This window comes from Girardinichthys multiradiatus, chromosome X (assembly GCF_021462225.1).
Source record: "Girardinichthys multiradiatus isolate DD_20200921_A chromosome X, DD_fGirMul_XY1, whole genome shotgun sequence".
Taxonomy (NCBI): Eukaryota; Metazoa; Chordata; class Actinopteri; order Cyprinodontiformes; family Goodeidae; genus Girardinichthys; species Girardinichthys multiradiatus.
Window position 1 is genome coordinate 7,352,186 of NC_061817.1, and position 14,331 is coordinate 7,366,516.

General features: G+C 37.8%; 1 protein-coding gene across 1 annotated transcript in view; it reads right to left on the minus strand.

Annotated features, from left to right (window-relative positions):
- LOC124862384 (GRB2-related adapter protein-like) overlaps positions 1–14,331 on the minus strand; it is a 49,363-nt gene that overhangs the window by 31,707 nt on the left and 3,325 nt on the right. Inside the window, exons 2-3 of the mRNA XM_047356261.1 lie at positions 8,555–8,652; positions 6,449–6,568 (exon numbers count right to left, since the gene is read on the minus strand). Of these exons, the coding sequence (XP_047212217.1) occupies positions 6,449–6,568; positions 8,555–8,652 (218 nt within the window). The remainder of the gene's footprint in view (positions 1–6,448; positions 6,569–8,554; positions 8,653–14,331) is intronic.

Here is a 14,331-nt window from a genome sequence, read left to right on the forward strand (position 1 = left end):
CTCAAGACCCAACACTCTGGATGAGCTAAAGGCCACTATCGAAGCATCCTGGGCCTCCATAAGACCTCAGGAGTGCCACAGGCTGATTGCCTCCATGCCACGCCGCATTGAAGCAGTCATTTCTGCAAAAGGATTCCCGACCAAGTATTGAGTGCATAACTGTACATGATTATTTGAAGGTTGACGTTTTTTGTATTAAAAACACTTTTCTTTTATTGGTCGGATGAAATATGCTAATTTTGTGAGATAGGAATTTTGGGTTTTCATGAGCTGTATGCCAAAATAATCCGTATTAAGACAATAAAAGACCTGAAATATTTCAGTTAGTGTGCAATGAATCTAAAATATATGAATGTTAAATTTTCATCATGACATTATGGAAAATAATGAACTTTATCACAATATGCTAATATTTTGAGAAGGACCTGTACTATTTGGCAATATGACTTTTGTTCCTGTTTAATGAGATAGAAGCAAAAGACAAAATTATTGAACAGTGTGTCACATTAAAACCAAGTGAATGCCTTTCTCTGAGAACAAACTTCATCCCATATAAGATAAACAAGTCCTTGGAGCAGTTCAGCCCTGACATAGTAAAGCAGGAAAAACTGTTGTGCAATTACAGTGATTTGAAAGGGCATCAAAAACAATAAAATAGGTAGTTTAGCTTAAAAGTAAAGACTTCAAAATACTCTTATGTATTAATAAATTCCTCCATAATTTTCCTCCCCTTATGCTAAGATAGCCTAACTGTGGTCCATTGTGCTTCCTATACAATTTATCAATATTAGTGTCCACCTGTCTAATGAAGTTGAACCAACAAACAAAAGCACTGAGCTATCTGAACTAAAATTAGGAACAAACATTTTTGTAATTATATACTTCACTGAATAAGGGCACATGTTAGCATTTATTTCTGACGTAATCAGGTAGAAATAAATAAAAAATGTTGAATGATAACTAAAATATAGGTTTACATGCACAATAAACAAGATCAAATTATATCAAAATAAAATTATTTTCATGGAGCCGACTTTTCAAATTTATTGTAACCTTTTTAGTTGCTCTAGGTGATATGAATTTATGCCCAAGGCAGCACAGCCCGGGGGCGGTTATTTCAATCCTGTGAAAACTCACAATAAAAACACAAAGATGCTGATTAGAGAAGTTAAATAGCAGATGTTTTTTTCTTTGGCGCTCGGACCCCGGAGGAAGACATAAATGCTATGAATGACATGAGCTTGAATGAATGATTTAGGATTAGGATTAGAGATGTCTTCCCCCCCTGGGATCCGATACTGGTGATAGAGTGGAGGCCCGATAAGGGAGTTGGAAGGAGCTAGGAAGCCAGATGGTGTCGATGGGGTGGTGGAGGGTCGAAGCTCGGCAGGAGAGCAGGGAGATCCATGGTTGGAGGTCCTTAAAAACAAAGCCTTGCAGGGAGATTGACTGAGGAGGAATACAGACTTGACGCTGATTGGTTGGAGCGGAGACGCACGATGGGGTCATAGTACGGAACCGGTGGTGGAGGTGAGTCTTCCAGATTGAATTTTGTCAAAACTCCATTTGTCGGTTGTGCTCTGTGCAGCTTTTATTTACTTATCAATTAATACTTCTTAGTTGGTAATGTTTCTTACATAATAAAAAGTTATTTTTCTTAGTTTTTTTGTTTTCTTGCGTGTTTGGTTGTTCTTAGGGTGCAGAAAGAAATGCTCAGCCATGGCACCATTTATCGCAAAACCACCACTGTGGAAAATATTCAACCACTTTGTTGTATAGTCTTTAAAGAGGCCAAGCTTTATTTATCATTTTGATAGTTGGTTGCTGAGGGTTCTATTTTAATCAGCTGTGAGATGAATTACTGCTAAAGCCCAGATGCTGCGTGTAGGCTGCGGTGCTTTCTGGATCCCTGTTTATAATCCGATCATTTCTTTTCTGCTCCTGCAGATTTAATTTCTCTGAGCTAACAAAGCTGATTGCTTCTGTTTCATTGTTATCCCGTACAACAGTTTCTGTTCTGTTAGTGACACCATAACCAAAACCAAATAAAACAGATATAATTTCCTCTTCTTCATAGCTATTTCCATTTAACACACAAGTATGTGCAAATTTGTGCTTCTATTTGTTGTTGTTTACTTTGCCTGTATTTGTAAACGATGTCTCTTTTCCGAAGAGTGCATCAATCCACTTATGGCTTAAGATGGGACTGGAAATCACACTAGTCCATAGAATCACAAAGCATGACAGTACATATGCACAGGCTTTGCATAAATATGCAAGTCTCTCTATACACGTAGAACTGTGTGCATTTGTTCCCCCTCGATTGTAGGACCTGCACAGCATTGTAAGCCTTATAATGTTTATCGTTTTTAGCTGTTTGCTTGAAGTACCAAACATAACGCAGCCCAGTTTAGCGTAACATTAGTCTCATTTAAATATGCCCATATTCCAACAACACATATAGACATCACTTCTGCTACTGCGATTCTTCCATTTGTGGTCTCATTGGATCTATTTCTATTCATGGTCTAATGGACATGCAAGCATGCTCAAGAATGGTGCTGCTGGAGTCCGGATTAGAGATCTAAAAGTGTTTCGACAATTGGTTATATATTATTGATTTAAGATGAGTTAGGCAAAATACAACCTAGAGGAAAATTCTGCATTTCTACCACACACTAAGAAAATGTTGCATAACATAACTTACTTACTTTTTCATTTCTTGACATATTTTCTCCACATGCCTTAATTTATTCAGCTTTTTTTTCCTAGGGTCCATCAAGTGTGAAATTACCCTCAAGTGATGATATTCATGGGATACTGAACTCACTGTGTGTTACTCAAAACCCAAAGGAGAGAGGCTTACAGTATGTAACTAACATAGGCTTTGCCCAGAGGGTCAGCTTTCTTTAATGGTTTCACTCTGAAGTAATGTCCCCTAGCCTAATGATGATGGATGAGTAGCCAGATTCACTTCATTCTTTGTAGCGCATTAGCGAATGGAAGTCCGTTATATCTAAGGACATGTTATGTTAGTGGTGTTCAAAATGAAATGGCAAAATGCAATTTTCATACAATACATTTTTCAAATATTATTAAACTTTTAAACTTCTCAACACTTGAGTACTGTTTTTATGAATTGCTCTATCGTTGTGGCATCACATGATCAAGACATGTGGGTCAGATGATATATTATAGTAGCCCAGTTTAGTTTAATAGCTCATAATTCCATTAAGTCTGCAGTTATTCCTATTGCCAGTGCATCTTCGTCTACCACACGTTTTCCTTCCACTCAACTTTTTTCCTAATATGCTTAGACATAACACTCTGAAAGGCAATCTGTTTGGCGATGACCTTTTGTCGCTTACTTGAAGAGGATGTCACTGACTGACAGTCTTCCCTATTTGTCCGGCCGTAACATAAGATCCATTCATTTGTACCCGCTTCTTGAATGCTGCGTCGTGGGGGAGCTGGTGCCTATCTCTAGGCATCTCCAGGTCTACGACTGAGAGGCGGGGTACACCCTGGGCAGGTTGCCAGTCCTTCGTAGGGCAACACAGAGGCACACAGGAAAAACAGCCATGAAAACACCTATTCACGCCTAAGAACAATTTAGGAAGACCATTTCACCTGACAGTCATGTTTTTGGACCAGTCGAGGAAGTCGGAGTACCCTGAGAGTACTCCCTCTGGGAGAACATGCAAACTCCATGCAGAAAGACCCCCAGCTGAGAGTCGAAACTGGGCCTTCTTGCTGCAAGGCAACAAAGTACAATGGGTCTTCATAACTTCTGTTTTTGGATTGAAAAGAAATAGACATTTTGATAATTTTCTAGTTTATTGAGATGCACCTGTATTGCAAATAAACCGCACCACTAATGGGGTAAAGGTTTTCTTACTTTTTAACAACAATAATCTCACAGAGACCCAGTACCTTCTTAAATAAGCTGAGTTCATGTGTTGAGTTTTAGCAATGCACAGATCTTTACATGCACAGTGTTGTAGAGAACCATCTGGTTTATGGAAACAGGAACCAGTTTTTGAGGGCAATAAAATCCCTTTTGTTTCACATGACCTTCCTCTAGTACAGGAAAAAGGCAACAGGAAACCAGCTTGTACTTGTCTGGGTGCACGTGTATCCCAGGGTTCATGTCTTGACTATTGTCCTGTTCAAATTGAAGAAGCAATAGTTAAGGAAAACAGGAAAAAACAAAGTCATGTATGTGGAAAATTGCCAAAGTAATGTTCCAAGATGACAGTTATAAACTGTCTAGCCAAACGTATTAATGTAAATATTTATGTATGTGTGTTTGTGTCTTTGTATGTATTGCTTAAAGGATTTTCTTTATCTTGATTACTGGACAAGGCCGATACTCTCAGTGAGTTAAATGTACTGTAGGTGGAAGGACAGATATTAGAAAGACATGCCAAGAGCTCAATCAAACGGAGCAAAATATGCACTGAAAAGAACAGAAAAGTTCCAGCATTGTGCAAGTGCAAAAAAGACCAAAATTATCCTTTGTGTACATTTGCTGCTGAGTCAAAAAGAACGGGGAATCTGTCCAGGGCCGCAAAATGGATTTCTGTACCTCTATGAAAGTCTGGGTTGGCGTCATTTCACTAAAGAGCCCACTGGGAGAGTTTCCCTGGCATTGTCTGCAGAAAGTCCCTGTAAATGAATTCTGCCTTAAAGTTTAGACAGTTCAAAAAAAGCCCCATATGCTGTTTGTAGTTAACAAATCTCAGCTCTCCTCACTCTTAACCACAGTTTTAAAAGCAGCACGCAAAGGCTAGGTCCTCATTCTCTATTTTCTATTATTAATTGTTTTTCCATTAAGACAGATTTCCATTTGTAATGGTGTGCCTTTGATATAAATTCAGAAAGTTATTAGTTTGGCTTTGGAAAGTTTATTTTCGTGTATCAGTCATGATCTTAATACTAAACACTATTTAGCTTTATGCCAGCCATCCATGGGTTATCCTCCACTTACTCAAGCTTCTTTCATAGAAGCAACAGGCCCAGGAGGGAAACCAAACAATCTTCTCCACAAGGTCACTCCTCTGCTCTTTGTGGATATCCCAAGGTGTTCTCTAGCCAGATGAGATTTATTTAGTCATTTTAACTACTTGTGGGTCTGTTCCAGGGTTTTCAACCAATGTGATGTTCTTAGATAACTTTCAAAAGCAAGACATCCAGCATGCATTCTGATCAGATGCCCAAACCACCTGACGATTTCTTTTGATGTACAGAAGCAGAGGCTCCACCCCAAGATACAGTTCTGTCCCAACAATCTGAGATGTTTAAACCCCTGACAGTTGGAATAGATTTTCTCAACCTTTTTTTAACTTTCAAAAGCACAGTTTCATTAGAGTAAAAATCATACAAGGATTAGTTTAAGATTTTCTAACAATAGTCAAGTCTAGAACTTTAGTATACATGATGAGAAAATCATGAATATACTGTTATGGTGAGGCAAACTATCAGTTTTTAAGTCTACTGTACAGATCTAATTGGCAAATCATTTACATCAATTTGTAGCCTGTTGTAAATGTATCTTTACCAACAGATTTCCCCTTGCCAAATCTCTGCTCTTAGTAAAAGTGAATCAGATTTTTCCACGGACTGTCATCAAAGTTAAACCAAGCCGAGCTGAGAGGATCTCCAGAGTTACTGACAGCAGCGTCGTCAGTCCACAAAAATCACACAGACAACAACTGACCTATTTCTCAAGCTGCTGCACCAGCCACCAACTGCATCTTGTCAGACATCAATCAACAACACAAAAAGGGGTGACAACGACACCATTCCTGTCCCCTCATGAGAGATTTATTTTTTACACAGTGCCACCCTTTTCTTCCGTGTCCTTCTTTGAGATCGGTGTCCTACGACAAATATTGACTGAAAGAGACACACTGCTCCCAATGTAAAATTTTGCCTCCTTCTTCTACTGCAATGATAAACCAACCAGAGGTTCCCATTCTAGCTGGTGAGGCACCAAGACTTAGACTCGTCACATCTAGTATCCCACATTGCCCCTGAGGTCCAACAGCAAGACTCAGCAGCATCCCTCACAACCACCCTACCCCGCTGCCACTACTACCACCTCCTTACTCTGACAAAGCCAAACATACAGCTACACCAGCAGCTCCAGATGCTGCCAGACAGAATTAAGTCACATCACACCAGAGGGGTAGCAGATCTTCCATTTTACCCTTTGCCTTTCCTCACACCTTATCGTCTAACCCCTTCTCCATATTTCCTGAACCAACCCAAAGAAAGAAAACAAGGGAAAACATGTATGTTCAGATTGATCTGTTTAATTAATTCAATTTCTTTAATTAAAAGGTGATCCCTGAGCTGCTTAATCAATAATATAAAAATTGTCATACAAAAAAAAATACTGGGTATCCCATTATTTTTATTTAGTTTAAGAGCATTTATCTCCTACCTGACAGACATTGAAAACTCCCCAGGAGCACTCTCGCTCTCCCTGACGAGAAAGGCTCCGCACTCTCTGTGTCTCAGACGGCTCTCCGCCACGCCACGAGATATTCGCCCTGCGAACCATCTGCAGGATAGGCAGACACACACAGGAAAAGAGAAAACAGATATCACTGATCTAAATGTTACAGCACGCTGCAAAAGGATTCATACCAACTAGAACTTTTCCATATTTTACGGCATTTTTTTGACACAACCAGAAATGTCATTGAACTTCATTGGAATTTTATGTGACGGACTAAGACATAAATCTTTAAGTGGAATGAAAATTATAGTTTTCATTTATTTTAAATATAAAAGCATGAAACGTTTGTTGAACATTTGTAATTAGACTCATCTACTCTTTTGCCCCTAAAAACATATTGCAGGACATTGTTCAACCCATCACAAAAAAATGGATGAGGGGTATGACACAACTGCAAACTACGTAAAGGTATGACTGTCAACCTAAACTAGTTGTCTTCACCTCCAGTCATCGAGGGTAGTGCCCTGCAGGTTTTAGATGTGTCCTTTTAACAAAATCAAATTGAATCACATTTTCAGCATGTCACCTAGCTCTGCATAGGCCGGCAATGAGTCACAGAGAAAGCCAAAGAGGCCCATGATATCTCTGGAGGTGCTGCAGAGATCCATAGCTCAGATAGAGGAGTCTGTCTCTAGGGCAACTGTTAATGTGCCCTCTTCAAAACTGGCCTTTATAAAAGTGTAGAACAAAAAGAACATTGTTTAAAGAAAGCGATAAAAAGTCTTCTGTGCTGTTTGCCACAAGCCTTGCAGGAGACATGGCACACATGTGGAAGGTAGTTATTGAAAATGCTCAGAATACAACAAATTTGAACCTTGAAGAATACAATCCAAAATTTGAAAATATAGTGTTGGCAGCATCATGCTGTGTGTCAGAGTTGATAGGAGTATAGATGGAGCTAAATTCAGAGTAGTCCTGGAAGAAAAACTGTAAGAGGCTAAAAAAAGAGTAAAGGCTGAATTGATAAAAGCATATCCCTGTGTTGGAATGACCCAATCAAAGTCCAGACCTAAGTCTTGCCTCACATTTGTAATCTGTGACAAGACTTAAAAACTGAATATTTTTGCAGAGAATTGTAGATGATATAAGTGTGCTGCACTGATAAAACAAGCTGTTGGTGGATATGTACTAAACCTTAAACTTCAGACACTTTCAAGGAAAAAAATCTCTGACAGATACATAAAAGAAAAACTCAAGGTGAGAAGAAAAATATGCCACATCTGTGAAGTTATTTTTAAAACAAGATGCTAAATTTGTATTTAAAATGGATCACAAAGAGTGGATAACAGTTGTCAGGTTTGTAACATAAGTAATGGTGTCATTTTTCATCTAAGATTTTGCTCATTAGGTGGGCTTACTGGGGCGGTTTTTTCAAGAGATATTCAGCTTTTATGAACCAGATTGCTAAAACAAAGCTAAAAACATCTAACAGAGTGGTATTAATTTCTAGGGTCCTTGTTAGTTTCTCTCATCATATTTGAAATCTGTGTTTTTATATTTCACAGATTTGTGAGGGAACAGGAAGAAACGGACAAAGATCTCTACAAATTTCTTCTAAGAGTGTTCACAAACATTACTCCAACTGGATCATGCTTCAGTGTTTATTAATAAACTAGAGCTGATCTACTCGTTGTGTTGTCAGTTTGGTGTTTGTCATAGCAAATGTAGAACCCAGCTGGTGTCCAAGCATCTGATGGAAAAATGGGGTGTACCAGCAGATTAACAGTAAACACACAGACGGCTAGTTTGTGGGCTTATGTAAGGCATGAACTGAGAGTGTCCCCTTGGGTATTCTGCCTTATGCCAGAGTGCAGACGTCCAAAGCGGAGCAGAAAGCGCCTGGAGCTGCGGCAAGCGGTTACTGGCTGATGAGCTTTTAGATAGACCAGCGCTATCTGGATGTGTGAAATGCATTTGTCCAATTTGCAGGAGAGCTGAAGATGTGTTTCAGCACACCCACGTGTGTGTGTGTGTGTGTGTGTGTGTGTGTGTGTGTGTGTGTGTGTGCGTGTGTGTGTGTGTGCTTACGCATGTGGCCTCAGGTTGATGTAGTTTTTTGGTACGAAGCCTTTCCTGTTGTGGAGCTCAGCTGTGTACCAGTTAGGATCATCTTCCATGTTGGTGATCTGGAAGCAAACACACACGCAGACGCGTAAACAAATGAAATGGCTGCCGGTAATGAGCTTGATGCATGTCTCACATGTAGGGAAAAGGCCACAATTACTACATTACGCCGTTCGTTTATATCAGGTTCATAGCAAAGTCTCTCAGCTGTTATAATGCACTGCCCTCAAATACATTCAGATTTGTCACCAAGATCAATAAACAGGCTTAAATTTCTTCAGTTGTGTGCCAGCTCATTCAGAACTTCTTCTGATTGATTACCAAGCTTTATTTGGTCGCCATTTTCATAAAACAAAACCATTGTGTTTGAAAAGCTTCTTTTTACAATGTTCACATTTTGGAAAACATTTTAATGTGTCTTATATTGCCAGATTGAGTATTATTATTTTATGAGGTAGTTCCTTTATATTAATCCATATTATTTGGTCCTAGCTAAAGCTAAGGGCTAGTCTGAGAGGGACCGAGGGCAAAGTTGACTTGTTCTGCCTTAAAACTCCAATCTTAGTTTTACATAGGAAGATCCCTGGTGTGCGCCACCTCCTGCCTTCATTTGTATGTAGTTATTAGTTTCTTTGCAAATTACAATCCAGTGTAAATGTGGCAGTGGTTTACATGTTGATAAAATGGTGTTTGCATAAGGTGCATGTTTTTGACATTGGGGTTGTGTTCAAGACAGTTGATGTCTGCTTTGGTCTTGGCTCGTCTCAGACTTGCTGTTAGACTGAGTCTCCAGAACAAACTATCTGGATTTCTACCAAATGAAAGCGGCAGGAGAGTTAGCCACACAAGGTCGGATATTAGCTCCTTATATCCTTTTAATATAACTTTGAATAGAACCTTCAATCCCTTGTTGTAAAACTCATACGCAGATGATGATTATGATGATGAAGATAACAGGATTAAAATTATATTTTTCTCTAAAAGATCTGCTGGTAACCCTGACTGTAATTTGCATAAACATTTCAAACTACTTGATTTTGATACTAGGACTATTACTATTTGAAACTTTATAGATAAGCTTTGAAACAGAGCGTTGAGGCTAATAAAAGGGAAATCATCTCATGATCTGCATGTGGTTTAAAGCTGCCTGTTTTAACTTTTTTCCATTTTTTGTATGATGCCTTATTCCTGTCAGTGAGGTATTGTTACTCATATAATAGTTGCTGGTCCAGTCATTTTGATGTCTTTAGATGTTGTTTTGCTAATTCTGGATGAATTGTAGTGACATTTCTTTCATAAATCTAGATAATCTGATTTTCCTTTTCTTCCTCTTGGGGGTAAACTGTAGGACTGCTGGAGCTTTTGCTAAATTTGTTCCTTGCTTCAATAGTAAAATAAAAAATGTTATCCTTAAATTTCAGTGTTCTGCATAAAGGCGTTGAGATCATCTCACTCAAGAGTAGTGTAATTGTTTTGGGGGGCAACTAATAGAACAATTCTTTACATGATGAACTTGAACTAAGCATCAGTTTATGGACATTAAAGTGTGCTCTATCTGGGAGTGAACAAAAGATGTTAAATGAGAAATTTTTAATAAAAACTTTTTTTGCTTTATGCAGATTATAGTGAAATCATTTCCTCTAAAAGACAAGAACTGGGAGACTACAGTGTACATTCATGTGTGTGCACGTGGGGTTTAAGAACAAGGTGCAAGCACATGTATCTGTCTTTTTGCCGTCACAATATTGATAATGTATTCCTGTCTCTTTGCTTTAAACGTTTTTAGCTACAGCTAAGCATGGGTCCTGTTACCAGTCACAAGGTTTACCGACATTTTAAACAATATCAAAAAGGTTTCAAGCAAGTTTAAAGTAATGCTCCTTTGCAAGTGAAGCTGGCATGTTTAAAGCCTAAAGTTGTATGTCTGTTAAGCGGAGTGTAGGCCAGATAACCAAGCCTGGCTAATTAGCCAGCTAATATTACCTTTCAGTGTGATTTCATAAAAAATTGAATGACAAGAAGTAATGATATTTTATGCAATAAAAACATTTTTTATAAATGTTTCTACTAAATTCAACAGGTGTTAATTCTATATTTTGCTTTTGTTCCTCTATACCACTGTCTACATCTGTAAAAAAAGTTTTAAATAATATACTGTTTTTGTTGATAGTGATGGAAACTTTATCTGCCCAGTGTGACATAAAGTAAGGTTTAATTCTTGATCTTTGAAGAAATCTTTAGCTTAAATGCTTTTTACACATTGTCATAAGAAAAATGACGGACTATCAATACTATCAGCTGTGTTCTCATTTAGAATGACAAATAAATGCCGCAAATAACATTATATTGGTAATAATTCTGCAGCAGCAGTGTTATGATGGTTGCTTGTTTTGTTTTAAAAGCAGTTAGCTCATGTTATACATTCTAGTTTTAAATGTTTGTATAAATACCACCATACCTTTGAACCGTGATATTTTTACTCAAGGTTATCATACCATGAAAATCTCATAATCTCTTATTGCCCCATACCTAGCTGAAGCCTGGTCATGTTGTTACTTAGCAGAACCTGCTGCAGGCAGGGAGTAGGATGAGGTGGGTTTCCATAGACAGCAGGGACAAGCAATATAGAAGCACAAGACTGTTATATAGATAAGTATGGCCAAAATAACAGCATAGAGGTTTTCTTCAATTTAGGTAAGTGTCTTTTAAAGTTGACTTGCCTAAAAAGACTGAACAGAATGGAACACAATCTGAAAGTGCAATGAAAGTAGTCGCAATTAACAACACATTTTTGTGTGCCCCTTTTTATATCATTTTGCCTTCTGAAGGTTAAAGCAGGGAAATATGCAAATATGAGTAGCTTTATTGGGAATTTGCACAAATTGAAAGATTGTTTTTGTGCTTTTTAATTTAGAAATAGATGGTCATTAGCTGGCAAAGGCTAGGCTGTCTATGCTGAGTGAAAATTCCAATTGTCGATTGAGATCCTAAATTATATAAAAGAAAATAAATGATGAATAAATAAGAGCTAGCGCCTGTTAAGCTGTGAATTTAATTCAGAATGTTGAACTATGTGGTGGTGAACTATGAACAGAAGCCAATTCAGTTTCAACTGAGCTAAACTTATTGTTGAGAGTAAAGCTTAAGCAAAGCTTAATCTGAAAATCTATTCCATCAAAGTTGATAAAACAGAGAGAAGGCAAATTCAAATTTCTTCAGTTTGGGAGTTATTTTGGCTTCAAACACAACAAATGGCAGCAGATTAGGTTGTAACTTTTACTCCCTACCGAACCTTACAGTATATTTCCCACATACTGGCTTTGATAACTAAAACGTGGCAGTGACAGAATTTTTTGGGATGTTTGTCCCTCCCCTCCCTACCTTTAGAAACTTCATTTCATGCATCAGCTGGCTGTAATGGCTACACTGCACGTTTGTGCGGGCATTTGAAAATGTGATCCAGACCACAGATTGATTTACTGCTCATAGCATCAATCATCAGTCACTCACACAGCTAAATGAGTGCACTATTATTGAGCTGGTACTCAACACTCAGCCAAACAAAAGTGTTTAAATAGGAAGAAATCCTCAATAAACTACCTGTTGCTGTTTTTGTTGTTTTAATGGAGGTTTCTTGTTGTAACTTTATATCTGCAGTTATTTTGTCATTAATGCATCATTTTGACTGTGGAAGTGACAGATTATAACTTATGTAAGAGCAGTTACAATCATAAAGTCCCATCTCTCATACAGCTTGTACAAGCAAAGTCTGAAACAGATGACCACTCTACCCAAATAGAAATTATTCCACATAAGTCTGCCTTCAGACTTTGGTAGATTTTCACCTACCTATATTATATAACTAATACTGTCAAGCCAAAATTTGTATGATAAAAATCAGTATTTTGCTCATACTTTACTGTAGAGGGCCATATATCTAGAAGTTGTGAAAAGGTTTTTAAGTGCAATAAAAATGTATTTATTGCCCTTTGCTCCTGGCTTTTTTGTTACAGTTAAATATACGAAATACATTTTAATATCTGACAATAAATACAAATTTCATGTATCTAGGGTAAACAGTAATCCAAGACAATCTGGCATTTTGCCCTTGGCAGCAACACGACCCTATCAAGTGGTTCTGATAACTGGCAATAAGTCTTTTACATTACTGTGAATGAATTTTGGCCCACTCTTCATTGAAGAATTGTTTGAATTTGGCAGTATTGAGGGGTTTTGGAGGTTATGCTGAGTTAAGCCCAAACTATTACTGGGCCACTCCAAAAGCATCGTTTTTGGATTTTTCTTTTAAGCCAATAACAGGTGGACATGTTGATGTATTTTGAATCATTGTCCTGCTGCATAACCCAACTGTTTTTAAGTGTAAAGTCACAAACTGTCAGACAATTTTCCAATATCTGTTGCTAGAGAGAAAAATTTATGCATTCATCAATAATGCAAGTTTTCCATTTTATAGAATAGAATAGAAATATCCTTTATTGTCCCTCAAAGTGAGGCTAAACTGAATCATGTGGATTCACATAAAGGCAAGAAAAACTAGGTATAAGATATGATCCATCCATTCATCCATTGTCAATAATCGCTTATCTGCGCAAGGTCTATCTCCAGCAGTCGCTGGGCGAGAGGCAGTGTACATGGGTTGCCAGTCCATCTCAGGGCAACACAGGACAAATAACCATGCATGCACACATTTATACCTAAGGACAATTTAGAGAGACCAACAGTCCAGAAACATGACTGTTTCTGGACTGTGGGAGGAAGCCAAAGAACCTGAAGAGAACCCACGCATGAACGGGGAGAATATGTAAACTCCATTCAGAAAGACCCTTGGCCTGGAGTTGAACCGAGGACCTACTTGCTGCAAGGCAACTGTAATACCAACGGGTCCACTGTGCAGCCCTATTTGTAGGGCCATTGTAGCAAATTAATTATTTTTATGATACACTGTTGACGACTGAAGTAAACATAAAAGATTTGAACACAGAATAAAAATCATGTTCAAATTTTTGATATCGATATGTATTACATAATTTATTAAATGTTGAGGTATTTGAGTTATTAAAGACAATACAATGATATGTTAATTTAAATTATCCCATAAATAAAGTTGTTTATTTGACAAATTATTTAGATTATAATAAAACAAAAATACATATTATGACATAGTATCTATTTATTGGACTATAGCACTTTTGATCCTTGATACTTTATCATTAACATCATTTGACATAATTCTCTCTTTGAGTTTGAAAAATAGGTCAGGTGTTGCATTCATGCCACAATAAGCCTGAGTTACATTGCAGGTGAATTTGTATGTAAACTCGCCTTAAGGAATAAAACAATTTTACATTTACTTTGACATCTGTTGATCAGCGTGCTATCAAAGTATGTGGCTGTAGTTGAGTGTTTTTCTCCAGAACCTGTGTCAGTGTTGGGAAAACAAAGGAAGCAGGTGTTGTTGCAGTCCTCTTTTGTGTCATTTGAGTCCAAACTTGTCCACATTGTCTTCCAGCTTTAAACAGAAATTCAGAGTTGCTTCTTTTTATTTATCTGCAAAGCTATTTTTACCACTTCTTTATGAGTCACCAGTCTTCTCATTGTGATCTATCTGGCTCTGCACGGCTACTGAACAATAACGCATGAAGAAAGCAACGCACCCCAGCAGAATAAGTTCCTGTTCTTGCCGGCAACGAGGTTTGAAAATGAGCCTCTCTGGGACCAGA